The sequence below is a fragment of the Apteryx mantelli genome, chromosome 4, assembly GCF_036417845.1.
Source record: "Apteryx mantelli isolate bAptMan1 chromosome 4, bAptMan1.hap1, whole genome shotgun sequence".
Lineage (NCBI taxonomy): Eukaryota > Metazoa > Chordata > Aves > Apterygiformes > Apterygidae > Apteryx > Apteryx mantelli.
Genome location: NC_089981.1, coordinates 25,531,835 through 25,559,496, shown reverse-complemented (window position 1 = coordinate 25,559,496; position 27,662 = coordinate 25,531,835). Strand labels below are relative to the sequence as shown.

Below are 27,662 nucleotides of genomic sequence, written 5' to 3'. Positions count from 1 at the left end.
ACTTCAAGTTTGAAGGATGTTAAGTCATGCTTTTATCTTTCTTTTTCCTAGTAATATGCAAGAAAAGAATCCATTGCCATCAGAGTGCCCTGCAACAGGCATGAAAGATCAAGTTACCAGATTGCAGACCCCGCTGCCCTGGTGAGCTGGAGTGTGACCATATTTCTAGGCAAGCCCCTTACGCAGAACTTAAAAAAAGGAGGAAGTGTTTCGCTGGCTCTGCACACTAAAGTTTCAAAGAAGCTGGGCAAGCTGCTGGCCTAGTACCTGTGTCCTAATGAGGTGCAAACAGCTAATAATAAGCTAATAATAACCCAAGAACAAGGCCATAATTAGCAACAAAAGGTGTGCAGGCAAAAGTCTTCCAAATTTAGGCAAAACATTCTTGCACATTACCCTCCTTATTTTGGCTAACCAAAAAGTTCACTTTTAAAGTAAGAATTTTCTGCTGTGCAGTGCAGCCTGTATTATATAATTTAACCTAACCTTTAAGAAAAGGAAGCAATTTTGAAAGTAAATTATAAAATTCTTGTTTTACATAGAAATCCACATATACTTGGCAACACTTTCTGCATAGCAAACCTCCAACTTTTGTGAGCAGACGCCATAACTTCCCCTGTGCTTACAGTTTCAGTTGTTGCTGAAGGTCATGAATTGATGCTGCACTGCTCTGCAGTTTCTCTAGCACTAGTGGATCTTCTTCTAGTTTGATCATTTCAATTACTCCATTGGTTCCCAGAATACAAGGTAGACTTAAAAATACTTCACTGTTTATATTACAACATCCCTGAAACAACATAGAAAAACAGTCATACAGAGTTGTTATTTCTGCTCTGTCCTTAATCTGAAGTATGGAATTACACACAATAACTTGGTAATTTTAATTAAGCAAAGGTATTTCATCACATGGCATATTTTGTTTTAGTATAGCTCAAATTGCAATTATGTTACATCATGTGCAATGGATTACTGTTTAAGAACTATAAAATATTACTGTACAGTTTAAAAAAATTCTTGAACTATGAATATATCAGACCTCAATAATGCAGACAAAACATACTACAAAATACAGTTTAACCAGTTTCTTAGGTAGAACAAGCAGGAACACTCTTTTGTTAGCACACAGGAATCATTAGTTCTCTTAGTACTGAAGAAAAGAAATTTTAAAAAGGCAGCCTGGGAACATTTCTCAATTATTGATCCTATAATCTGAGAGACTTTACAAGACTTACAGCACTTTAATTCAAGTTTTTATTGTACTTTATATATATATATATTTTTAAGATGTGTATGTGAAATTTTAGGTTCTGCAGGTACTCTGCCATTTAAGAGACTTGTCACTCCTCTACATCTGCATTTATTTCATAAACAATTAAAAACTTTGCTTGAAAACAAGATGATGAAATTAGCTATGTCTGTTTGTATTTGATAAATAGCCTTTTGTGCTTAAACTCCCTGCACTGAATACTGTAAACCACTTTTCTGAAGCTTGTAAATAGAAGTGACTGATGAAAAGTTTCTACATGTTTTTTATCACATGAAATGACTTAATGCTTTTAAGCATGCCTCTTAGGATAAAACTTTAAACAAGGTCTAGCCTACAATTTTAAGTTAAATATAGCTTAGCTCTTCTCCTCAGAGTAGGGAATCAAGGAGTAGCAAAAGCAGCCGTTCCAAAGTTGGTCAAATAAAAAACTGTCAGAACCCCCCATTTTAAACTTTCATAAATGATACTGCACTCGTTTGTCCCTCTGGAAAAATCCACATTCAATACTGAGTACTTGAAAACTGTGACACACACATTACTCTTCATTTCCCAGTTCTGACTATTCCAGAGGAGCTGGTCAGCAGCCTTGAACAGTGGGGAGCTGGTCTGCAACCCCAAATATGTTTTCCCTCTGAGCTCTTGTATTTTTTGGAAAACAATCCACTTTTAGTACTGATTTCAGGTTAATGCAATGATTGAATTTTGCATGTTTTCGGATTGGAGCTGAAAGCTGTTGGAAGAAAGTAATGAAAATAGTGCTACTTCAGAACTGTTGCTTTAAGTTGAAATGTCTATGCTGTTACAATTAATGGTCATATCCAGTAATAATATCATTACAGTGTCAACTGAAAGAGATACTAATAACATTTACCTTTGCCAGAATCGATATAGAATGAACCTTTCTTTTATCTTTCAGTATACTGTCAGTCAAATCAGCAACCGAGAGCCCGACAGACCAAGATCTCTGACCTTTTCCCTTTAGAACTTCCAAAGCTCTATATAAATAAGGAAATGCGGAAAAAACATAATGTTTAGATTTTATTTACTTTACTTATTCATGTTTTGGTTTACATGTAAAACTCTAAAGATAGATAAGTGTACCACATGTACCATATAACCATGATTCACTGCTTTGGAAAGCAAGAGAAGAGAATTGAGAATTGCTTTAGGGAACTTTATGCATCTTTTACCTGTAGTAATAACAATTCCCTTTTCTGTCAAGCGGTGTAACTGATATGTGGTTAATTTAAATAGCTAAATTGATCCAAACTTGTATTTCATTTTGAAGTAAACTGCTTCTGCACAAACTATAAAAAAAAAAAAAGAGCTAATGTGCCAGAAGGCTTGTCTACTTTTTTACAATTACACTAGCTGCTCTAAAATGATAGTGCTTATTCTACAAAACTTGTCTTGTCCTTAGATCATCACAGACACAGCATTACTACCAAGAACCTCAGAAAATCAGTGGTATTATTATATGTACACATATAAAAATGAATGATACTCAAACCTAAAGATATGTGAAACTCTTTAGACTGGAAAAAAAAAAGTCTGCAAACCGGAAGAGTCTAAATATGATGAAAAAATTTTACGATTATAACCGTGTTACCTGTTAGCCACCTTCTCCCTTGAGTTACGAGCAGCCATTGTTTCAATTTGGCTTGCAGCTGAATTACAACTGGTCCATGAAGGCACTAGACAGAAACAACCAACATTTAAATGCACATCTAGTGAGTCAACAGTGACTAAAATGGGTATCAGAGGAAAGGGTGGGAGAGGAAATCAAAATTCCAAACTTTATCCTTCCCCTGCAACAACCCAAATTTAGTTGATAAGCTTCTCTGGACTGCCAAAATAAACTCTATAGTACCTGGCCAGAGATGCTCATTTCCAAAAAGAAGTAATGTGTAAAAATTCTTATATTAGCAGTAGCCTACCACATATTTTACCACATTTCCTTCCTTTTTCAGTACCTCTAACCTATGCTGTTATACCGAATTAAAAGCATTTGAGACTCTATTTTCTATAGTCTTTTATTATGACATGCCAAGTATCTGTGCTGCCACTCCAGCTTTAAAATCCTGGGCACATACCAAAATCTTATTCTTATTTAAAATCATTATTGTGAAAAATCTACCACCCTGCTTATGACTACCTTCATTAATTTTATCAGTTATTCATTTATTTACTCAGTTAGTTAAATGTACTGTCAGGACATTAAATACTCATAATACTTTATCACTTACCTTTGTCTTCCCCTTGTTCACCAACAATCCAAGCATCTTTTCCTAGCACCTCTGCTTTCAAAAGGTTTGTGAGAATATACTGAAGTCTCTCAGTATCCAGATTGCCACCTATTCCAACAACTCTGCTTTTGGGAAATGCACTCAGCTTCCATGACACATATGTCATTATTTCAACTATATGTGAGAGAAAAATAGGTTGACAACGAAGTGTCTCTCTCCAAATTCAGCACAACAGCAGCAAACTATTAATCACAATAATGAAAAACTCAAAAGCAGGCATGTAAGAACATATCAGTAATTTACTCCACCCTAAAACACCAAGGGAAAGGGTGAGGAAAATTCACGTCCTGAGCAAAGTTTTAAGAAGAGTCAAGAAGTTAGTGTTCTTCAAAATGTCTAAACAGACTTTGAAAGGGAAACTTCAAAATGAGTAACCATCCTTCCCTCTATCAAAAATCTCACATGCTTCTAAGTTTCATTCAGCCAGTGTTTCATTTCTTTTCATTGGGCAAGCTTTCTTTTCTCCATATCCACAGCTCTAAATGATAAGAAGGGTTGAAAGCACTTGAGAAATAAAAAAGGGCTTAAAACAATGTTTTAAGTGTATTTACAGGGCAGGTAGGCTCACACCTACTTCCTTCCCTTTTTAAGTAGTGTTCCCACTTCATCTTAATTCAAAGTATCACCGACCCAACAGATGCAGTCTTTCCACCAAAATACAGCCACAATATTTACTAGCAACACTGTATATGTTATTAGTCTGGGAGTCTGACCATATGGCATATACACACATGTGCATCTATCCTTAATGCACAGGAGACACATATACCTAAAACTCACAACTAACAAGACTACAGCCGATGGGTGCTATTACTGTAAATACAGTGAGTTTTAAGCTACATACAGAAATGTACAAATATACATACCTTTTATATCAATCAAAGTATACTATTATTTTCTTTATCTTGGTAACAGTAAAGGAAAAAACCTCAAAGACAGTGTCCTGCTCTAGGCTGAAAAGGAAAACTTCTTTCAGAGTAGCAAGCGTTTATGAATAAGTGGGTGTATTAAGCAATAACATATTTTTAAAACGGACCGAAGAGAAATTCAGAGATAGACCATCAGGTGAACGTAAGTATCAACTTACCTGGATGAGAAGCAACAAGCAGAACACTGTTCTGACTGTAGTGTGATATTGCTGGGATAATTCCTCTGAACAGATCCACATTGCTTTGTATGACATCAAGGTAAGTCTGAGCATTACCCAGAGAGTTAACTGTAAGTACCACAACTTTTGAATTAGCTGAAGCAGAAAAATCTGAAAATGTAAAAAAAAAAGAGTTTTAAACATTTATGCCATCTTAGCAAATAACAGAAAAATCAAGTTTTGGATGCAAAACAAAGAACAACCTTAAATGCTAAACTGTTGCATCCAGCTTAGGTTAGGAATTCTTCTCCTTCTCTCTCAGCCCATTTCCCCCAGTGAAGAATTCTGGGCACTTCCACAGCACCAGTCAAACACAGTTCTCCCACAGAATGACTTTCCCCATTTCACAGTTGGCAAATAGAGAAGGGAGAATGCAGTTTGCCTAAGGTTACAGAGCAAAGACCAGAAAACATCGTTTTTGACATACGAGCTTTCCAAAGTTGTTTTCCTTGGCAAGGGAGAAATAAAATAAATACATCCAAGAAAAATCTCTTTTATTTGATTATGATTTTTTAAAAGCAGGCTTTATCTCCCACCCCCTTGCCTGTTTTGCCCAGCTACTTGATGGAACCAGGCTCCATTACTGCAGCACCCGAGCTCTGTCCTGCATTCTGGGCAGACTTTCACTCCTTTATCTGAGGTTCTATATTCTTGTTGTTCTTTTAACTCAATCAAGAACAGGTAGACCACCCTAAAAATTGCTTCAGGAGCCTATTTATTAGCTCACCTAAAAGATCCTTATTTATTAGCCCAAAGCAACACACAGTGAAATTTGCTGCAGAAGTTCATAAGCCAGTGCTGCCTTGAGCTGGTAACTCTGAATAGCTGAGTACCACACAGATGACCAGCTTGGACACAGAAATAATGTAACCAGTTTGATTGTCACACCACTTCTGAAACCATCTGCAGCCAAAGCAGAGGCCTAGTGCACCTATCAACTGGAAGCATACTAAGCAGGATATAACTAATATTAGCTTGCCTCAAACCCAGACATCAGCGCACTAAAATAACAGGTGACAGTGTATAAGTGTTTTGAAATATTGCAACACTACTAATAGCCTAGCCAACAACAGTGTATAAACTCTTTGTAACACAGCTAGACATAAATATATAAACAATAGGTAACTACAAAGGGACAAATGGAGATTTGTGTATAGCTGCAAGATCGTTGTACAGAAAAAAAAATGTACTATCAGAAAAATCTGCAAGATAAGAACAAATATGTAAATCAGGCAGCAACAATATCAGGTGGAAACAGAATAATCCTGCAAAATAAGCAGAAAAGATGCCTGGTGGAACCAGAACAAGACCTTGTCCCCAAAATAAGATCAATTACTTTGAAAATACATGAAAGCCCCCCTTTTCATCTTGTAGAGGGGTCAAGGAACACAAAAACACCAAGGACAAGGGAGGAAAAAGGAGGAAGAAAGAAGTTGCCCAAATCAATTCCAGCTTCCACTGTGGAAGAGTGATCAAGCCTAATCACCTCAACATCCACAACTAAGACCGTCAAGGACTGTAGCCATCAGCTCCATCCTATTGTACACTCACAGCTAATTGAGAATAAGATTGTTAAGGACTAATTGTTTGCATATGCAGTGATAATAATGAAGAACTAACCATTGGCAATGTGCATGTTTAATGAAGGACAGTTTGGAAAGTGATGTTTTGAAGTTTGAAGCTGGCCTTATTTATCAGTCTTTCAAACAGTACTGTCACAGCTATCTATAATTCCCTAATAGACATACACACACACATATATATATATATTTTTTTTTTCCTTTGCTTTTTGCAGCTGCAACACGGAAGTGCTAGCTTAGTGTCTCATTCTCTGTGTTTCTTTGTGTCCAGTTCCAGTATTGGCTTCCTACCCTGGAAGTAAGACTCACACACCTCTATAAACAGAATGAAAAAAGCCTGAAATAGAAGCAATGCAAGCTTCATTGAACCCTCCCTTCCCAATTTTGCCCTGGAAAGATGAAGAAAAGTGAGAAGCTATCAAAAGATAATAGCATCTTTTTTAAAACATGGCTATATGCCAAAACCTCTAACTCCCTAGGTGTCCTGTCCTCATTAAAATGAGCACAAGCACAGACAGTACAGTACCAGCTTCCATTCCAACGAGAAGAACTAGTACCTTTGCTGATCTCTACATTTGGCAGAGAAAATATCTCCAAGTCCATGGTTCCTCCTTTTGCTGCACCTTCAGAAAGATCCAAAAGAACCACCTTGTCTGCAGCACCCTGTATGAATAAGAATAATGCAGATCAACAATTAAATAAAGCAAAACTTGTTCAGGGCGGGGAGAGAAGGGGGAGAAGATAAGAAAGAAGATATTTTTCCTATTCAAAACAGTGTTTGTTGTATCACATGTAAAACAAGCAGTATGGGCAGACCTCACAAAAATTACCATCAAAACATACAAAAAAGAATAAAGGAGTTGATCAGTTTAATTGGAAAATAAAGCATTAAGAAACAAACAAACAAACCGCCCTATAAAACCTTCCCTGGCAAGTTATAAATGTTGATGTTACTGTTGTCTTTGAGTGTGTAACTGTGACAGAGTACAGACCATCTACAGAATATCCTCTTCTAGAGGGCTAGCAGATCCCAACTGTAAACAAGCCACAGCTTTGGCAACAACCCTTTAACTATGGATTCTCAAAATAAATGAATTCAATATTCAACCTTATGTATTCAAAAAGCTGACTGAAGAAACAGGACAGAAACTAACACTTCTGTTCTGTGTGTCCCTCAATTAACTGAAGGAAAGAGGTAAATGACATAAGCCATGACATGACTATTAAAAATGCTAAGTTAACTTCTGTGTGGAAGAAGCTAAGAACTAGCTTGGAAGCCCCTATATTAATCAGGTCTGTTGCTATTCATAATAATCACATACTTTTGCTGCGACTGCTAATACACAGGCCATGCCAAGATCTCCAGCTCCAACCACAGTAATTTTGTTAAAACATCCATCTTTGTCTCCACCAATTTTACCCTTTGATTTCATGTCAGTCTCTCCTATAATTAAAGAAAAAATTACAAACTTAAGTGCTGGTCCACACTGTAAAATATCAATACAAGTATTGCTGCTTCATAAAGGATCACGGCTGAGCCAGAGTTAAGCCAAATTACATATACTTCAAAATAGTGGTCAAGCCTAGCTAGCCATGGAAAATTCATCATAACTCCCACCAGGTAAAACAAATATTCCTCTCTGGATAGGAATGTTTTCTCACTAGGTGGAAAGTACAAGCACAATATATTAAGGAGCTAGACACTAAGACCATACAAACAATACTCCCTTTGCTACTGTTACAGGTATGAGTATATACTATGGGCAGAAAATTTGTAAAAGATTTCAAATTTTGAAAAGATGTGCAAAATGGAATGTGATTAAAGCATGATGATCTGAAGTTGCTTATCCAATGCAGCTGCTAACGAATCTTAGTATAATGCATAAAGATTTGTAACAGAAATATTAAGATTGGTATGAATGAACTACAAATGGAAATGTGTGTTGTGTGCATGTGTGCACATGCACGTGCTCACAAACACGCACATGTATGCAATTCACAGAGGAAACCGCAGGACAAGAGTTAAAGGGCAAGGTTTGTGCTAATTGCTACAGGCCAGCATAGGCGATTACATTAAAAGAAAGAGGAGGAAAACAGCAACTTGAAAAAAAGATGTCAAGATCATGAAGAATAGGACGGGGACCATAAAACACCCAGGTAAGGAGAACAAGAGAACTGTGAACTTCAGGATTTTTGCCCAAAACTTACAGTGTGTGAGATAATATAATATGGCAAAAGATGCCAAATAACATCCCTTCTGAAGAGTGTAAAAGACAAGTCCAAAATCAGTTTGTCACCACCAAACAAGAACCACCTAAGATATGTGATGTGGACTCAATAGCCAACATCACTCATTCTCACTGTTGCGCATGAGTGATTGTGCCAGACAGATTTTGGGACTTGTGACTGTGAACGTGAGACTGCAAGTGAATGAGATCTATGAGAGAATGATTATGAACGAGTAAAATCAGTTTGTTTATTATAAAGTCACTTTTTATTATAAAGTTCCCTTCCCCAAGATCTCATATGGAGTTTTGTTACAGCATTTCCTACAAACAAGCAATACTAAGCCTACAGCATTTTTCAGCAAGTTTAAATGCAGATATTGAAAAAGAACTGCTTATTTGAATAAAGAGAACCTCAGCTCTCTATTCAAGAGGCATTTTTAAGATAAACAAAAAATACCAAACATTGTGGACATGCAAACACCAAAAATCCAGGCATTAAAATTATGTGGGCATCTTTGTGATATAAAGTAATAACAACAAATACATACTGTCCAAGAACATTACAAATAAACTTATGAAAAAAATCCATACCTTCCGTAATCTTTGCAATGTAAGACAGGAGTTCGGATTGCCTGGCTGCATCAGAAGATGACAGTGAATACAAAGGGAGCTCTTCCTCAAATTTTGCAATCATTTCCTTGATTAATCCAATGACAGTTGATTTAGGCTGGAATACAGCAACACAAAATATAAAACACTTGACTAGCTATTTCACATAGTTACATTGGCTGTAAACTGCAGTAGTTCATAAAGAACCACAAAGCAGAATAACTATACAAAATCTAATCAAATTATAGAGAGCTTTTACACTTACATAAGCATTTAAGCTTATTTAAGCATCACTTTTTGAAGAGAGACTTTTCAAACAGGAGCATGGGACAACAAGGATTTAAATTATCAGTGCAACTAGATTTTGAAAGCATCAGTGAACATATGGAAGCCTTTGATATAGCAGCATCCAATATTATAAACCGGACAAACTGCAGCTAAAGATAGCTTCAGTCTTATCAGATGAACTTAACTGTCCAGATTTTTGGAGATTCATTCCCTCTTTGGGCAAAACACACACTGAAATCAGTAGAAATTTTAGCAAGAGAAGCAATTCCCATGGGATGGGAATTTCTACACTAATAATGAAAAATACATCCCATCCATTTTAGAAAACTAGCTTTCATTAAATCATTTTTACTGGCCTGTCAGACATATTTAAGTAATTCAGTTAATGCAATGCATAAAATATTTAGCAACAGCATTAGCTTTTGAACCTCTGTTCTAATCATTCAGAGTTCTATCAAAAAGACAGGAACTTGCACTGAACTTTCCAGGGATACTCAATTTGTCTAGTATTATTAGTCATTCACAGCGACAAAGGCAAAAGTATCAAAGGGACCACACGAGGCATATACTGCTTTGTAACAAAATCAATCCCCTTTTTCTTCAGATTAAAATAATTTTCCTTACAATCATTTCAGACTGGCTGAAGGCTGTAATTTCAAGAGACATAACATTCTGCTTCTCTTTGTGTAATCATGACATATTTAATATTAACAAACAATGCAGAAGAGAGAAAAGAAACCAAACTCTATCCACCCCATCCACTGATTTGCATGGGATATCATGCATTATTCCCAGATACTTTCCTCCCCTGCTATCTACTCCAGCCTTACATGGCTCCAGCTTTGCAGGTAGGGCAAATAAATCCTGCCACGAGCATCAACGTGTTTTCCCACTGAAATTCCCATGTTCGCAGTTGGCTTCAAGAAGCAAATGGGGGGAGCAAAAGGATGAGAATCCATAATCCACAGATGAACAGGTATGTTATATGAATTACCTGTTCAACACAAACCAAAAGCCATTAGTAACCTCGGCATTAGAAAGAGACACTGCAAAACAGGTGTGTAGGCATGCAATTCATACTTCACAATTACAAAGCAAATAAGCCAGACAAATCACTTTCTAGATTCAAACTGAACAGTATTTATATCACTCCTGTTAGTTAATAAAAATAGTCTGGGTTGGATCAAATTTAAGTGCTACTGATTAAATTCTGCTTAAGCACAGGGTTCATGCATCCTCTATTACAAGCAAAGCATACACATCATCTCAAACCAGCTACATGAGTTTTTTAATAGCTAATTGACTTATCTAATAATAGCTTATTTCAGTGCCAATGTGTGCATGAAGAGACTTGCTTATGGAGTAGAAGTGGCTTCTGCCAATTCATGCAAGATCCTTAATGGTCACCTTTAAAGAAGCTACAGTTCAAAGACCCGTATAGGTAATGCTCCAAAAGTCCAAGGGGAACCATATGCAGACTTGTATTCATTCACATTCTTCAGTATTTGACACAAATCTGTGTAGATTAGCCCTGAGCATACTACGCAAAATGAAAAAAAGATGCCTCATCTCATACACACATACTACTACAGCCTAATCCAGAAATTTAAAGGCATCATTTTCATATGTTTGAATTTGCCTTTCCACTTTCTTTACAAAACATTTAGGAGGAAGCTTACTCCCTTTGGTTGCCGGAAGTGAGAAGCAGCACCCTCACTTCTTCCCCACCCCGGTCTCCCATCTGGCTACCACAGCAGAGAAGCCGAAGCCATGTCTCCTACTTTAGCCACATGTTTTTCTAAGATTCTCTGTGACCAATCAGTATAGTGTGTTGTTAGGAGGCAGTACCGGAAACATTTTGGATTTGTAACTAGCAAGGAAATTACATTCAATGAATCCTACCGTACTTCACTGGAACAGTGCCACTGAAATTCAGGAGATCTTTCTGGGATCCATCTTTGAAGGCTGAAATTAAAAATGCGATATTTTAAAAATCATTTTGAATTTTATATAGCAACCTCACCCACAACAACCAATACACACTGCCTTTTTTTCTTGAGGTATCAAATACACTGCACCTGAAACACCCAAGTCCAGAATGTTACTAAGGCTTTTTTTTCCCCCCTCCTTTGAGGAATAGAGAATTTCACTGAAAGTCAGAATAAAGATGGGAATACAACTGAAAGATAATTACGCTATTTAGCCTCTATAATACACAAACTGAATTTATGGCAAGTAAAAGTCCAAAGAAATAGTTTAAAGTAACCAAATCACTTCTTACTGTAGGTGTTCATGGAGAATACGAAGTTTGGGTAGGTCTTGTTAAAATTCTTTAGTTCTTCTATGGTCAGGTCTCTGAATTTATACTGGGAAGGGAAGGAAGAATTAGAAAAAATGTTCCACTTCAAAAAGCAATTTCTTTCATTATAGGATATAGGGAGAAAGAATCAAAAGAAGGTAGAAACACAAGAAGGGGCAGCTAACAATTACTTGTAGTATTATAAATAGTTTTGGCATGAAATTAATTCTCAGAGATCTTTCTATACTACAAATTTTCCTCATTATATGCAATCTAACATATCACTTGCCTTACCAAAATAGCTTTAAAAGTACCCCAGGTTTGCTGTTGCTGCATGAGAACTTGAATTCTGACATCATTCCTTATACACCTTATCCCCCTTTAAGTCATTGTGAGGGGAGTCTTAGAAAAATTTAACTTATCTGTATGCAATATTTACAAACAATATTTGAATATAAAACCTTTGGAAAAGAGAAGTCATATTACTGACACAGTTACTACCAAAAACTTAGATCCACTTGCACACATTTTAAAAGAGTTTCATAAGAGATCCATTTTTGCAAGTGTATTAAATGTGTGAGAAATTAACCTTGGGGAAAATTTTCCATGCTTGAACTGTCCTTGATAGCCGAGAAATTTCATACAGAATAATGCATCCCCTCCCACCCCCCAAAAAACCCACCCACAGCTTGAAAAAAATACCGAAATTTGAAATGTGATCTCAATGCATTTATCAGCAAGAATAAATTACTGCTACTTCTTTTAGGTCACCCCCAGTCCATCTGAACCTGAACTTCCACGAGCTTGGCAACCTCCCAGAGCGGACAGTTGTGAAAAATAGTTTGCATTCCCCAGATTACGGCACCTGCTTCACATTTTAGGAAGTCTGGAGTTGTTCTGGAGCCCCGGCCTAAGCAAACACAACTGCAGCCCTACGCTGGCTTAAAGAACGGCTCACGGCATGGGAATACCTGTCCCAAAGTAGTAGTTAAAATCCGCAACCCCTTCAGTAAGACTATGAACCTGAAACAGCAGCAAATCTACAGCTGCTCTGTGAAATCAAAACCATTTTTCCCCAGTTAACTCCTTTCTTTATGCAGGAGGCAAAATAAATGAGGCATTCCTGAACAAAAATATTTTGTTCTTTCCTAAAGACCAGAAAAGCTTTGTCAGGGAGGTCAGACACAGCCCTTTCCTATTTTCACCTAAAATTAGTTGGCGTGCCTGACATTTAAGCATGCATACCTCCGCTCCGCATATGGAAACAAACATATTTCTACCTCGGAGGAATGCTATGAGAATGAATCCATCTTTATAAAGCATTGAGTTACTAATGCAGGGATTGTCACAGAAAAGCCCCCAAGGAAATTAGTAACTCTATACTCAGAGCAAGGTTTTAATAGCGTGCCGCACACCATACGTGCCACTGTGTCCAGAACCATAAAACTATACGCTGCGTACTTTTAAACTCAGTTCCATAAACAGTGTAAATCCTGCAGGTCAAACGGGGCAGAACTCTTTTATAACAGTAGTTAAAGATCACTATATGTATGTGTGTATATATATATATATATATATATATATATTCCCCACCAGCTCTAGAGCCCTCAGCGAAGCGCCCGCACCTCCCCTGCGCGGGGCGCCCGCAGACCGGGGGGGGGGGTGACGGGGTGCGGAGGGGAGGGGAGGCGGGCGCGCGCGCGCGGCGGTGACGGTTTAACCGTCGCCCGGGCGCGGGGCCCGCGCGCCCCCTCCCCTCCCGGCGGCGCGCGCACCTTGCCCAGCTGCTTCCTCAGCGCCTCCTCGCACAGCTCCATGATGGCGGCGGCGGCGGCGGGTGCTGCCGGGGCGGGCCGGGGCCGCGGCCGCCTCCGCCTCCCAAGCGCCCCTGCGCGGGAGAGTAAATAATAATAATCATAACATAGCTGCGTTAACAGCCGCCTACCCCCTGCGTGGAAGTAAAGGCTTCATTAACTCCTAGTTAAACAACAGTAAATCCTGTCAGGGCCATGTGACGCATATAAAAAGCTCCAGACAACGCGGCGTCGTTTCCACTCGATGGCGCGGCGTGCTGACATCTGCATTATAGGCCGGATCTAAAGGATGTTGAAATCTATGGAAAACTCCTTATGCTGCCCAGCAGCCTTCTTCGAGATTATAAGGGAAGACTATTTCACACCAGATATTCATAGCACGTGTAACCAGGGCTGTGCGGTTTCCCAGCTGCTGTGCTTTGGGCAGCTGCTAGCTGCTAGCACACGCGGCCAGGAATAGCAAACGCGTGTCCTGAAGTACGTGCTGCTCTGTCCTGCGCTGAACGCGAACGCAAATCTGTGCGAGAACATGGGAGCCCTCACGGGGCAGGAACAAATGTTCCCCCCGCAGAAAGCAAATTAACAGCACTAGAAATGACTCCCGGCTACTTTTCTCCTTTCCTTTTTGTTTCTTCGGTCACTGAGCTAACATAGACTTTCAGTGAAATCTGGCTGTGCAGTAATAAAAAAGGAATATCAGATAGTAGACCGTATACAGATATTACAGGGATTTGGGCATTTCTTTCCTCTGCATTCATATCATCACAATTGACCTGCAATTTTACCTGGTGTTTCAAATATGCAAATAAAAATCTGGAATGAACTTCTTTTCCTATACTACTCTTGCTTTGTAAGGCTGTCATATCACATAGTACAGATATCAGAAAACTGCCCTTCAGAAAGTGCACCTGCGAGTCTGATGGATGGCCAGTTTGGAGTTGGTGGAAAATACAGTGGGTCCAGGTAGGTGAAAATAGACAAATTCCTGTCCCCTAATCCCCTAGAATACTGCAAGATCAGAACAGAACAGACCAAAGTTCATAGTTTCATATTTCTCGCATTTTGGCAAGGAGTAGGATCTCCTCATGAAAGCTCATACGATTTTTTTTTTTTCTCCCTGGCTGACACAACACCTGAGACAGGCAGTAACCAAGAATAGAAGCTGTTGATATACCAGAACAAATAAGGTTTAGAACAGCTTTTATTAAATTTTTCCTTATATCTACTGCTCGCTGATGTCATTCAGTTTCTGTGCTTTTCGCCTGTGACATAACAAATGACATCACAACCTCAGCGCTCAGCGCAGATGCAGAGCCTCAAAGGAAGACCACCAAGCTGGGTGGCTCCAGCTCAGTCCTTCAGGAACAACTGCAGACCCCAGCACGCCTTACCCACCGCAAGCCCAGGACATCTGCAGCGAGGGGGCTCTGCGAGGTATCGTACAATGGTCGTCGTGTTATGGATGATTTTCATCTTGGGAATAACGCTGAAGGAGAAGTACTTGGAGGTGAGCTCAAAACAAATCTGACCCTCTGCAAAGATACCAGTGGTTTCATACAAAAGGCGGCTAGCAGAACTCCACGCTTTTAGATGTTAAGGTGTCTCTGCCACTGAGACCCAAGACAAGACGATAACATGAGCTCAGCTTTTTCCAGACAACGATGTAGATGCTCTGCTGGAATAAACGGCTGTAGTTTAGCAGAGGTATGATAACTTAAACACGCTGAGGATCTGCTTTTTGAGCTTTCTCAGTGAATCATTTTTAAACATTGCTTCTTAAAACAAGGTGTTCTGAGTATTAGAGCCGTATGTGTAACATAGGGCAGAATTAAAAGATTCTCCTGAGACACAAGCTACTATAGACAGTATATCACAGGGTGTAAGGTAAGAGTTGTTAGTGGATTTGAAAAAGATCGTCATTTTGTTGGGAAATTGCTTCAGAAGCCGTTAGTGGTTCTGAGAGGCTGAGGACCTTCTGAGAGTAAAGGACCTTCATACCGTAGGTGCTGACTTGCTGCAGACCCTTTCTGAAAATCCCAACAGCTCCCGATGAATGCAGCGTACAGCAGCTGGGTAATCAGCATCCGCCATCTTCACAGACACTAAATTCAAAACTAGTTTTAATTCTTGGATATTTTAGTTTCCAGCTGTTGACATTCAATGCAACCAACTTCCAGGAACGGGACAGTGTTAACAGACAACTGAGCTTAAGGACAAGACGCAGACCCTTACCTTTTCTCTGATGGGCTACTAGGACTATTATGCATTGGTCTTTCAGACACTTTCCTCTCTTGCATTTGAGAATCCTGCCTAGGTTGTTTTTTTTAGCAACAGCATCTGGTATCGAGGGTTGTGAAAGCCCAGCCAGACACTGCGAGCAGAAGCCTGCATTTCGAAGGACAGCGTCCCATGGGGGTCAGCATCCAAGGGAGAGGGCAGGTTCAGCTGGCTGCCGCAGCAGCGGGACCACACCGGAGCTCCTGGAGAGTGTTATCAAGGCAGGATGTGTGATGGTGCTGCCTGCAGGAAACATCGCAACAACTGGGCACACCACCTCCAAGCCCCCTAGCCCTGCTCTGCCAGGTTGGCCGTGTCCTAGGTGCAGTGTCCCTAACACTGCAGACCAAGAGAAGTTCCTGCCCGCAAGAGGAGAGGGAGGAAGTTTGTGTAGAGTCCTGACACCAGAATCATCCTGCGTGCTGACTTCTGTGGAGCAGCAAGAACAGGAAATTAAAGCTTACTGCAACCCCACAACCTGAGGTCTGGACACACACAGTGGCAACTACCTTTACCCCATCCTTCTACAGACTCTGTGGCTACACAGTGTTTTGGAGGATGAAAACGTGGGGAACCCTAAGATGAGCTGTAACAGAATCATCTGCATGAACTTTCATCTAAACCCTTTTAAAAGACAAATTGAAAATCATTTTGTTTCACAAAGGCTCTAGCACAGACTAACATTTGAGAATAACTTATTCTTTTCAAATTTTTCATCTCAAACATTTTAATTTTTAATCTCTCCTTACTGCACAGTAAAAACAGCCAGGAAATTCTGATAGATATGTACAGTTATTAGTAGGCTAGCCAGGCTGAAAACACTTTTTAAAATCTATGTGTGCATACATAGCTAAAATAATCATAGAGACCAAAATAGTAATAATATACCATTGGTGCTTATATATTCTCAAGAATAAAAGACACCATTTCTATGTAAGGGTTTTAGGTAATCCTTGATTTAGCCTGCACCAAAACTACAGATCCTTTAGATTCAGAATTTGGTCTGAGCTTTCTGACTCAAAATCTGCTCTAAATGTTGTTTACAAGGAATAACTCCATATTAAATTAACAGATTCTAATGCCAGCTAATCTCTAGGTAATGAAATCTCTTGCTAGCAAGCTAGCATCCTGCCCACGCAGAGTGTACCTGCCTACCCCACGCACCACCCTCTACCAGCCCTCCCCGCATCTGACAGGTTGCCATTTCCATAAAGCACTTCTTGACATGTGGAACAGAAGATTGAAAGTTTCTGAGAGAGACAGCTTAGGAAACAGATTCTGCTTTTCCAGAAGATGGCAGAACCATATTATAAACCCAACCTGATCTGACATAAATCATCATTTCATTTAAATCAAGTTATACCATTTTACACCAGATAAAGAAATGATCTCTACCATTTGTTGCTGAAGTTTCCTTCTGTATTTCAGCTTCTTAAGCTAGTTCAAGATTACCTTGACTTCCCTAGCCCAGCTAGCAGTATGACTGTCATTTTTAAGATACTTGCTGCAGGTTATATACTCTGTGTTTGTTTACAGACTCATGCCAATGAGCCAAAGAAATACGACGCAAGCAGGAAGCACTCAGTGTAGTGCTGGAGCTGAACGCGGCCAAACGGAGAGCTACTGATAGCTCCACCAGCAAGAAGGGCGCTCTGTTAAATGCAGTTCTGAAGTGAAACCTGCTTTGCTGTATGCCATGTGTGGGTGATTTCAAGACAGAAAACAGTATCTATTTGTCTAGTAGTGCGCACGTAAGAGTCTCCACCATGGTTCCACATACTGCTCCTGTGTTCGGCTTCACTAAATCACACAGCATAGTTTCAGTTTAAGGGTTTAGGCAACATAAAATTGAATTGATAGGTGGCACTCCTTGACCCAGAGAGCTTGGAGGATTCTGGGTTCCATCCTTACTGGAGGCATTCAATTTTTATCCACTACAGAAAGGCTCATTTTTTCCACTCAATATGAGTGACTATTGGCCATAGTTCTAACATCTCTTCGATTTGGTATCGAGTCAAAGTTTCTATGCGGCTTCTAGAGGTAAAAAGTAAGAAATAGTTTTCAGGATCACATCTTACATTATCAAACACTGCCTCTGCTCTAGAGCAGCTTTTAAGTGTATAGTTAAACACAAATAACCTGGTAAAGCCAGTGGAACTGGGAATATTGTGCTTTTCTGAATGTGGCTATAGCATTTTGCACCTATCCCTGCCAAGCAGGCTATAGGAAATTCTCCAAGCTGGTGTTTATTGAGCAGATACCCAATACTTCCAACTCCTCATTTACTTATTAGAGCTCCTTTCTCCCTAAGAGCATGCCACATCTATTCAAAACAGATAGTATTTTGCTAGCAGTTAAGTTTATCTTATTGAGATATTTTCTTTGAGATTTGGCAGAAAAGTTAAGATGCCTATTTAGATAGAAAATGAGCTGCAGTCACTCAGATGCAAAGGAAGAGGGCAAAATAAAATGACAACATCTCCGAGAACACATGGCTAGTTCTAGAGCACAAGGCTTGTTGCGAATTTCATTCAGCTCCACACACAAGGAAAGAAGAAAATGGTATCATCTTTACTGTAGCTTGAACTTTCACACTCCAAATACTAGTCTTATTCTTCTAATTAACTTTGGGCATCCTGTATCTCTAGCTACGCTGGTTTAGACCAAAGACAAAGGAAAAGGCAAAGGTTCTCTCAGTAATGTGAAACCTACAATTCCAGAAGTGTTTCAAAGAATTTTCTCCAGTGGAGAAAAATCACTCAGTGATATGATCTGTTTAAGTTAATAGTAATGGGATGGAAATTGCAAGTTGAACTTAAAAATATTAAAGGGTATAAGCAAAATTTGCACTTCTGAAGTATGCTTGATTGATCCTCCCAGATCCTGAAGCTTTGGAAATAAATGAAGACCAAGTGCAATACAAGTGGCAAGAGCAACAGTATCCTTACTGAACCCTTCAGCTCTGGAAATATCATGAGTAAGAGCATAATTTATCTCACTGTTCACCTTTGCTCTGGACAACCAGTAAGTTATCTGTGCATGAATGACACTACAATCAACTCATTTCATACATCATTCCATAACCATCAGCTAAAAGTACTCCTATCCAACCAAGCTGAATTTAAACCAAGGTTCAAGGCACTTCAGATTCTATTGCCGACTGCATGAGGCAGCAAGTAGTTTTCACAAAACAGTTAAGTTTTGCCATGAGTTCCAGCATTTTACACACTGCTAGTAAACAGGCCATGGGACGCACTATAGGCTGCCATTGCTGCGGCAGTGCAACTCCTTTCGTATGCACAGCTAAGGAACAAAAGATGGGTTAGCAATGGGTTTGTGGGGAGCCTCCTTTTGGCTGAGGGAGAGGACTGTTATGACAATGCGTCTTTGTGTGAATTGTGAAGACGACTGAGCTTATGTGACTGGGCTGTCTACTCACCCTTTGTGGTCACATTTGACACAGGTATCATGTAAGCTTTTTGCACATTCTGTGTAAAAGCAATAGCCAAAGGAGACTTACCCAAGCTCCTACCCCTGCTGTGCAAATGGCAAGGATAAATAGAGTCCTTTATTCATTCCAGAACAGCAAGTACATCAAGTGTTGTCTTAGGGAGTTCAGGACATAAACCCATAGCAAATATTAGTCATTTGCGGAAGCTAGTGTTTCAGGCCTTATAATACACTTGGATCTCATGACAATTGAAGTTGACAAAAAAAAAATAAATCACACTGTTGGAAATCTACTCAAACCTCAAAAAGTTGATTCCTTGTTATAACCAGTTTGTGATAATAGCTTTCTGATGCTTCCTCTGTATTATCTTGCTAGGCATTTAATTCTGAACATTCAGCACATACTTCTATCCATTTTCAAAATTTAGCATATGAGTGCTCAAAAGTCTGTTTTTCTTCCTCCATGAATAAGGTTTACAAGAGATTGCACTACATAAGCAGGGGTTTGTGCTTAAAAATTACCAAAGGCTAGTGTAACAGGTATGTTTTATTTGAGCATGTGGGTCACTGCTAGATCTCATAAATGAAATTTTGTAGAAGAATGAAACATTTTGCCAGGATTGCCATAGAATATTAATGTGGCAGAAATACAACATTTTAAAAATCACAACAGGTGAGGCTATGCCAACTCAGCATCTGCACTATTTTTGTAACCAGACAATAAGAGGGCTTAAATTTGCTACACACAGCATCAAACAAAGGAACAATTCAGTTCACCAGCAGGTTCTGTCCATTCTGGCCTTGCTGTCAATTAACTGAATTATTTAAACCAAAACATGAATTCAGGGTAAGAAACCAGTGGTTTTCAACATTCAATGCACACTCAGCGCTTTCCAAATGGAGAAGTGAACTTCTGTATACAGCAATTTGATAATGAATTTCTATGTCTTAGTTACCAAGAGCCTTTACATCCAAGGCACTGAACCATCCTCTTGCACTCAGTGTGGGCATATGCATGTGCTCATATTTTCTGAGTGCATTATAAAGCCTGGAACATTAACCTCACTGGGTGCGTGTCAAGTCAGAAGCAAGACCGTACTTTTAAGGAGGAAAAACAAACAAACAAGCCCACAATCTTAACTCTCTTTAAGCTACCAATTGCCCTGAACATCCACATAGACAACGCTTTAAGAGATGGTATCAGATACTTGCCTTTCCTCAATTGAGAAACTTGGAGAAGCTGGGCACAAAGGTATAAAAAAAATTAGGCATTTGTCAATGCAGGGAACAGGATATAAGAACTCCTGAGACTTGCACAACTATGAACAGAGAAAACCCCCAAAGTCAGTTAATCACCAGATATCTTGGGAAAACCATTCATCAGTCATGGACAGAGATGGTCAGCCACTAAACTGATGATGCTTCATTACTTCAGAAACCTCTTCCATCTTTAATTTCACCCCACAAAGTACGCTAAACTTTTTTTTAGATCCTTAGGCTCATGAAAATTTAATATTTTTAAAAACATTTAAACTGGTGAGAAAAGGCTATTTATTGGATGACTAAAGTTATTATTTCAGATCTGTCTAGTGGCCTGCTTAAAGTTTTAGTTGCAGAACTAAAAATTGCCCTCAAACAAGGGAATCAATTTTTTAAAATTTAAGTAAAATAGTTCTTTTGCTTCCAGAGAGTTAACAGTACTGTTGGCTGGATTAAGCTAATAACTCAGTATAGAATTACCTTCCACCTGAACAGAATACACTTGTTTGGAAATAAGTGATTCCAAAAATGGAATTAGCATCCAAAGGATGATTAACTATAAGCATGCACGCTTACTGATATTTTAAGCCCCTCTTGAGGGCTAGTGTTGATCTAACACTTGGAGGGCTATTTTAAAATAGAAAACATTGCTTGTTCTATCTGTATTCCCACATATATTTATCACCTGAATTGGGAATAAAAGAATTAGAGGAAGATGCTGTTTATGAAACTGCAGGATAAGATAAATCCATTGTCATTCTGAAGAAATTAAAGGCAAGCTACACTTTTTTTAATATTGTCACCATTCTAAAATACACATTCCTCTAAATATATATATTATGCCTCAGGCCTAAGCTGCCAGATACCCTACTGATTTTCAGATCTTTTCTGAATGTTTAAGTGACTCCATTCAATTTTTGTAATTCTTGGTGGCTGCATGAGAAAGTGAAAATAATTCTTCCTGAAGAAAAATCAAGCGTGTTTCACGTGACAGCTCAGAGCAAAACACAGCAGAAAAGAATTCTGAAAAGCCTTGCATAAAATAGACCAATGCGAAATAGCAGTAAAGTGTTTAATGCCTGTAATTTATTGTATACATACTCTGCAAAACTTTCATATGCATTTGGTGTTTGCACAAAAGTATACACTTTCTTGACAACACCAGAAAACAGTTAAGCTATGTAAGAGTTTTTAAACCTGATTTGTCACATTGTGTAAAAAGACATTGTGCACAGCTGATATCCCCAAAGAAAATCATTGGCTAAAACTAGAAGCACCCTTATTTACACACTAACACTTTAATATTGCATCACACCCACTCACCAAAATAAATAGAAGTACATTCATCACAATTTAAACACCAGTCTCTCTCCATATATTTATTTTTTGACATGTTTTGGTCTCCAGAAATATGCTATATCTAGAAATATGTATCAGCTACTAGATTAAGTTACAAAATGCAAAAAAAATAGAAAATTAGTTTGCCTGGACAATATTTTGGGCTTTACACAAAAATAAATCCAGATTTCCATAGAGATCTCATATACTTCTTGAAAGATTTTTATTTTAAAGCACAGCACAGAGTTGCACACTAAGGCTTCCTGTGATATGCAAAACCCTGGCCTCCAAAAGACATTGCTGTAAAGTGTAAATACAGCTCAAGTGTAAATACAAGACATTTTCAAAAAAGTAGTCGTTAATAGAAAGTGCCCTCCATTTGATTTAGCGTTATCATCAGTTAAGAAGTAGCTACTGTAATTGTGCAATCAAAACCAGACCTGGAAGGGTTTTATGAAAACTCTGTTGTCATTTCACACTATCAAGTTTCAGGATATAGAATCTGAGATAGCAGAAACTGAACAACCTTTTTATGCTCCTACATTCATTCATTACTTTTTGACACAATTTAGTTAAAGGCACATTGTCAGTGAATTAAAAGTCTAAAAACCAAACCAGAATTTCATTAAATACAATTAAATCACTAGCTTAACATCAGATCCTCATAAACCAATATAACCATTCTTCCAATTTTAGTTAACCTCAAATTCAGATGCACTTTGGAAGAGTACTCATGTACTCTTTTTAGATTAATAAAATTAATTATCTGGTAAACAGTAAGCATTTTTGAATACAAGGTCAGGAATTAAAAAACAAATTCTTAGTACCTTCCTAGTCAATTTACAGAAAAAATGCAGCAAATGCAAACATTAAAACCCAATCATTTGTACAAAATTTGAAAACCATTATCATCCCATGCCAATTATGAGAAAGTACTTCCTGATTGTAAAATTACAAACATGTTCTTGAGTAATTTTTCCATATGAAATAAAATTTAAACAATGATTATTGTGTGAAGAAAAACACAGGTATAGTGTCTTAGAGAGGCTGGCAGAGCAGAGTGCATTCCAGTCACCATCTACAAGACAAATGACAAAGTGCTTTACAGATTAAGAAATTTAACTGATCTTGTATAAAGTGAATTAAAATGTATCACTACTGTGTACATAAATAAAAATCAGGGTTTTATTTAACTTGCATTCATCTGAAACGCAGACTTAATTCCAGACTGAACCAATTTTGAATTAATACAGTTCTTGCATTCCAGAAGAGCCTGTATTTTCAACCATGCAGGAAATTGCTTGCAACCAATGTAGTTATCTGGGTCAAAGGCCTAGAGCCTTCCTCCAGCTGCTATAAAACACAAAACCCAGCAGCTTGATCATGGTCCCGGTAGTCATTGGCTTGAATGGATAATTCTAGCAACTACAACAGAAAACAGTTTTAGATGGTCCCTTTAAGCAGAGCGAGTATGTCACACATTTATAGACAAGCAGTGAGATTACACTATTTTGCATGGTCTTAAATGTATACACTGAGAAACATTTTTTATTAGTTAGTATAGAAAGTTAAAAATTCAGAGGAGCAATGACGCAGTTACCTTCATCTGGGCTCCCTGTCAACTAATACTGAATTAGTTCATAGTATCCATCCAAATAGCTTACTCATGTCAGTGTTACGCTGAAGCGGTGAAATGCTACACCATTGACAGAAAATGACTCAAAAAGGCAAATTTGTTTTTTCTTACATTAAGAGTCAGATATTTAAACTTCAGCAGCTTCCAAAGTTGTTCCTTACAGCTTGCTGTCTGAAGTGCTATTTCTGAAGGCAGCACTGTTGAATTGTCTCCTGACAGGAAAAGTTCTCTCATTGTTTTTCTACTCAGGAAGTAATTTTTCCTTGTTGTTCATTAGCTTCCCTCACCCCCCGCCCCTCCCAACATATACCCAAAGCTTTTGTAGTACTTTGCCAAATACTTCTAGTATTAAAACATAGTAACTGCTTAAGCAGCTAAAGCCAGAGGTCTTGTCAGTCAAGGCTTGGGGCCTGAGGCAAAGGTGAGTAGTGACACTGGTGAGCTTTGAAAGGGAACCTGCAGAAATCAAAGTAAATGCACCACCAGATTTGAGATTCAGACTCTCAGTGCAATCCCTGTAGACTTGCATGAACCCCTGTGCCAACTGTAAACAAACTCAGTTACTGAAGGAAACAGTCTTTAAATGCATAGATGGAAATAATGTGCAAATATGGACATTAAAACAGGTAACTGAACTCTCATGATACTATCATTTTACATTTTTTGTTTGATGAAATTAATCAGAATCACTTGCTAGATGTTAGTAGTATGAAGTCATTAATATCAGAGTTTCAAACATAGTGACACAATTGCATTCTGATGTTCTTTCCTAACAGTGAACCTAATTCAATAACTGCTTCACATTTTAAATAATTCAAACACCTGATTTTTAATGCAAGAGAAAACAATGTGCACTGTACACTTAATTTGTTAAAGCGGCAGAAACTGTTAGACAAACTTGAAGATTTACAGGGCAGGAAAAGAATTCCTAGGCATATGCTTGAGCCCAAAAGCACAAGCTACATACAAACACTGGAAATTCCTTTTTTCAGGATGTGTATTTATCATACTGAAATAGATTGGCATTGAAATTCCAGGCACAGCAAAAGCCAACGTAATTTTTTGGTCATTTCTATAACTGCACGATTTGCAAGTGACACGCACTGTCAGAAATAAAAGAGGTTCTAGGTTTTTTTTAATTGGTTATGTTAAGACACACAGTCCTCAAAATCAGAAAATGTTAGCACTTTATTGCTTTGAACATCTGTGGCAATAGCTGAAATGTACACCCACCCAAGCCGGTTCTGTACGGAAGATACTATTTCAATACTTTGAGGGATCCCATCTCAGGAGATTGAGAGCAGGATATAAAGCAATTTCTTTACATCTCAAAAAATAAGAGGGAACAAGAATGTTATTCTTTTTTGAAGTGAATGCAAAACTGATTTACTGGTCTATGGGCCTACACAGTTGCAAGTCAGTGCATAGCTAGTCAGTATTTCTGCTGGCATCTAGAACAATCGATTTCATCAATGGAAATCTTTACTGATTTTTCTTCCCCTTAATATGCATTAGTGCACTAATTTCTTCATAAAAAAAATCAACCCTGGCAAGTATTAAAAATAAATATCTTATTTAGGCCAAACTAAAGCCTTGCTTTTCAGTATTTTCATCCCTTTACACATTCTTTTGCCCTCTAGCAAGCAAATGGAAACTGAAATAGAGTAAGAGATGTATGGAGGCAGAGGGTAGCAGAAAAATGAACAAAATCAACACCATTTTAAGTCAGTTAACGTGTCCTCAGCTTCTTTGACTGTCTCTTGCGTTTCAATTCCTCTTCTTCCCGTTTCAGTTCTTCTAAGTCCTCCTGAACACCAAGTCTCAAGCTGCCAAAGAAGATGAGCTCCTTTACAAAGTGCTACTCAAGAAACATTACGTTTGACTTCTGCTTTTTCCCTTAACAATCCTAAAATTATCACAGTTGATTTAAGGAAAAATATTTTAGAACTGTTCAACAATAATCATAGGTATTCTTTAATTTTAAGAATACAGCTTTAAGAATGACAGGTGTACAAAGAAATCAAGATTTTCATCACTGAAACAGTCAAATATTCTCAGAAAGATTTAACTTTTTTTGGTGAGAAAAGTCAACATTATGAAAAAAATTGACTTTGAGAGGTCATTCTTTATTGAGAATAAAACGAATAGTGTCAATCAGTTCTTCCCAAGCTAACTCTCACATGCAATCATGGCAAGAAGTTGATCTGAGGCAGTCCTGCTAAGAACCACTTAAACCTTTCATCTTGGCAAGGGTGAGAACAGACATCAGAAACAGAAGCAACCGATTGTGCTGCGACTCCCTGACTGTGGGCAAGACATTCTACCTCGGTCCATCTAGCTGCAAGGGCCCTGGTGAACAGGCACATGAAGGAGGCACTGCAGAACACAGCATGTTCTAGTTATCTCCCTGCCTAGTTTCCTCCGCTTCCTAGAAGTCAGTACATCGAAACAGATAGTCAATAATTATGTCAACAGTATCAGCAGTCACTGGCCTCCTCTTCAATAAAGGGCAGAGGCTGGATAGTCCTGCTGGTTTCATACTAGGAATGGGTATGAAGAAGCTACCGCCTCAGCTCGTAGGCCTACAAAGTGCATTTGTGTATCTGATGTTCATTTTGAAGCAGCGCGAGGTAGCTTGTACCTTTATACAAAAGGAGGAGCAACATGACAATCTATCCTGGTTCAACTGTTCTGGGTAACTACTCCAATACAGGCTCTAAAACAGATTTAATGCCTAAACAAATTGAGGAAATAATTTGAGTTCAGGAAACTGCAGTCATCCAAATTAAGAGAATAAAAAAATATATCAAGTATATATGTAATCAAACTCTGGCTTGAAGCATCACTTAAGTTAAAAATTTCATGACAACTATAATTTTAGTGCGCTTGCTTGGTTAGAAAGAGCTTCTTATTTTAAGGGTCAATGCCTTTAACCACAAAAATCTCAGGGAAAAGTAGCTGGGGATAGAAAAAAGTTATACTCAAAATTATAGTCAAGATTCATACCTTCCCTTTATAAAAGTGTAGTTAAAAATTAGCCAGGTATTCAATCTCGCAAAACCTCACTCCAAATGCCTAGTAAGAGAACCCAGTGAAGAGCAATACCTCTGTAACGTTCCAATTGTTTCTTGTAACTCCATTTAAGAGACTACCTTAACTCTGTGAGACCTGCAGCTATTCCCAAGAACAAGGGGGAATAAGGACACTGACTAAATTTGAAGATACAAGCTTCCAGTACTCTAGGCCCCATCTGAATAGCAAAAAACCTCAGTAAAAAAAAATTTGGTAACTCAGTATATTTCCAATATCTTCCACTACCTACAAAAAACAACTGTACAACTTGTCAAAGCTTTGACAACTGTATCATTCACACATCCTCCATCTAGCATTAAAAAAAGTAAAATAAAAGTTTATGGTTAAGGCCAGGTTTCTGTAATAGCCAGTTAAGATTTGCACAGGTCTAGGGGCTGAAATCATGATTGAATCCAATATGAAAATAGAGTCATTTTGAAATCACTATTTATATATAAAATTACTCTGTACAGATATTTTATAATTTTAAGAAGTCTCCTTCATCCTCAAGGACTAGCAGAGTATTGCAGTGTTTGGAACAAATTTAAGGGTTTAGCATTTTAACTGGAATTTTTAGTATTTGTAGAAATATTTTGGGGCTTAAGTTGGTATAATTTTTGCAAGCAAAACTTACATAATTAAAATGAACACAGATTTGTTTACTACACCCATTATTTCACTGGCAGGCTGGCTGCCCAAGTTTAATCTTTGTACCTAAGCTTTTCTGTCAAAAACAGCGAGACTTACCTCTGCTATAAGTAGTATTATGTTCAGGGATACATTTAATCAGCAAGAATCCACTCTAAGTTGCTCCATGACTTCAGACAAACTACTCCCCCCCCACATACACACCTTCTATTTAAATTTAAATCTGTGCATACCTCCTAGCTTCTTCTTTCTGTTGCTCTCTCCAGCTGCTCTCCATATAACGTAAGGCATAATCACTTTCATCTTTGTATCTGGAAGTTGAATATTCATGTTTAGCACACTAAAAATAAAACATGATCATGTATGGCTGTTATGAATTAACATTTTTTATTTTGAAAAAAGAAAATTATCTTGCCATTTACTGTTAGATTTTAATGTTTTGA

The 27,662-nt window shown here is 38.2% G+C and overlaps 2 protein-coding genes across 6 annotated transcripts in view; both read right to left on the bottom strand.

The window, feature by feature from the left end:
• Window positions 1-139: 139 nt before the first annotated feature.
• On the bottom strand, window positions 140-13,564 carry UEVLD (UEV and lactate/malate dehyrogenase domains). Of its 2 annotated transcripts, none has more exons than XM_067296040.1 (12): window positions 13,500-13,564; window positions 11,707-11,791; window positions 11,328-11,390; window positions 10,256-10,419; window positions 9,120-9,255; window positions 7,623-7,744; window positions 6,858-6,963; window positions 4,661-4,831; window positions 3,514-3,687; window positions 2,877-2,961; window positions 2,139-2,262; window positions 140-787 (listed from the first exon to the last, which is right to left on the bottom strand). In XM_067296040.1, exons 1-12 carry the CDS (start codon window positions 13,539-13,541, stop codon window positions 623-625), a joined length of 1,437 nt encoding a protein of 478 aa, XP_067152141.1. In that variant the 5' UTR covers window positions 13,542-13,564; the 3' UTR covers window positions 140-622. The 2 variants fall into 2 exon arrangements, with proteins under 2 accessions (XP_067152141.1, XP_067152142.1); XM_067296041.1 differs by having other exon boundaries at window positions 716-1,997.
• Window positions 13,565-22,067: 8,503 nt separating this feature from the next.
• SPTY2D1 (SPT2 chromatin protein domain containing 1) overlaps window positions 22,068-27,662 on the bottom strand; it is a 35,083-nt gene continuing 29,488 nt past the window's right edge. For 3 of the 4 annotated variants that reach the window (XM_013957859.2, XM_067296038.1, XM_067296037.1), the window contains 2 exons: window positions 27,453-27,530; window positions 22,068-25,325 (listed from right to left, as the gene is read on the bottom strand). In XM_013957859.2, the coding sequence (XP_013813313.1) occupies window positions 25,229-25,325; window positions 27,453-27,530 (175 nt within the window). In that variant the 3' untranslated portion in view covers window positions 22,068-25,228. The remainder of the gene's footprint in view (window positions 25,326-27,452; window positions 27,531-27,662) is intronic. The other variant, XM_067296039.1, reaches the window with a different exon arrangement.

What these genes read in the sequence shown, in the direction of transcription:
- UEVLD (XM_067296040.1), bottom strand. Translation starts at nt 13,541, where the DNA reads ATGGAGCTGTGCGAGGAGGCGCTGAGGAAGCAGCTGGGCAAG. An exon ending in ATTCTCCATGAACACCTACA is followed by an intron (nt 11,391 to 11,706) that starts GTAAGAAGTGAT and finishes TTTTAATTTCAG; the next exon opens with CCTTCAAAGATGGATCCCAG. An exon ending in ACCTGCAAAGCTGGAGCCAT is followed by an intron (nt 9,256 to 10,255) that starts GTAAGGCTGGAG and finishes GCTGTATTCCAG; the next exon opens with CCTAAATCAACTGTCATTGG.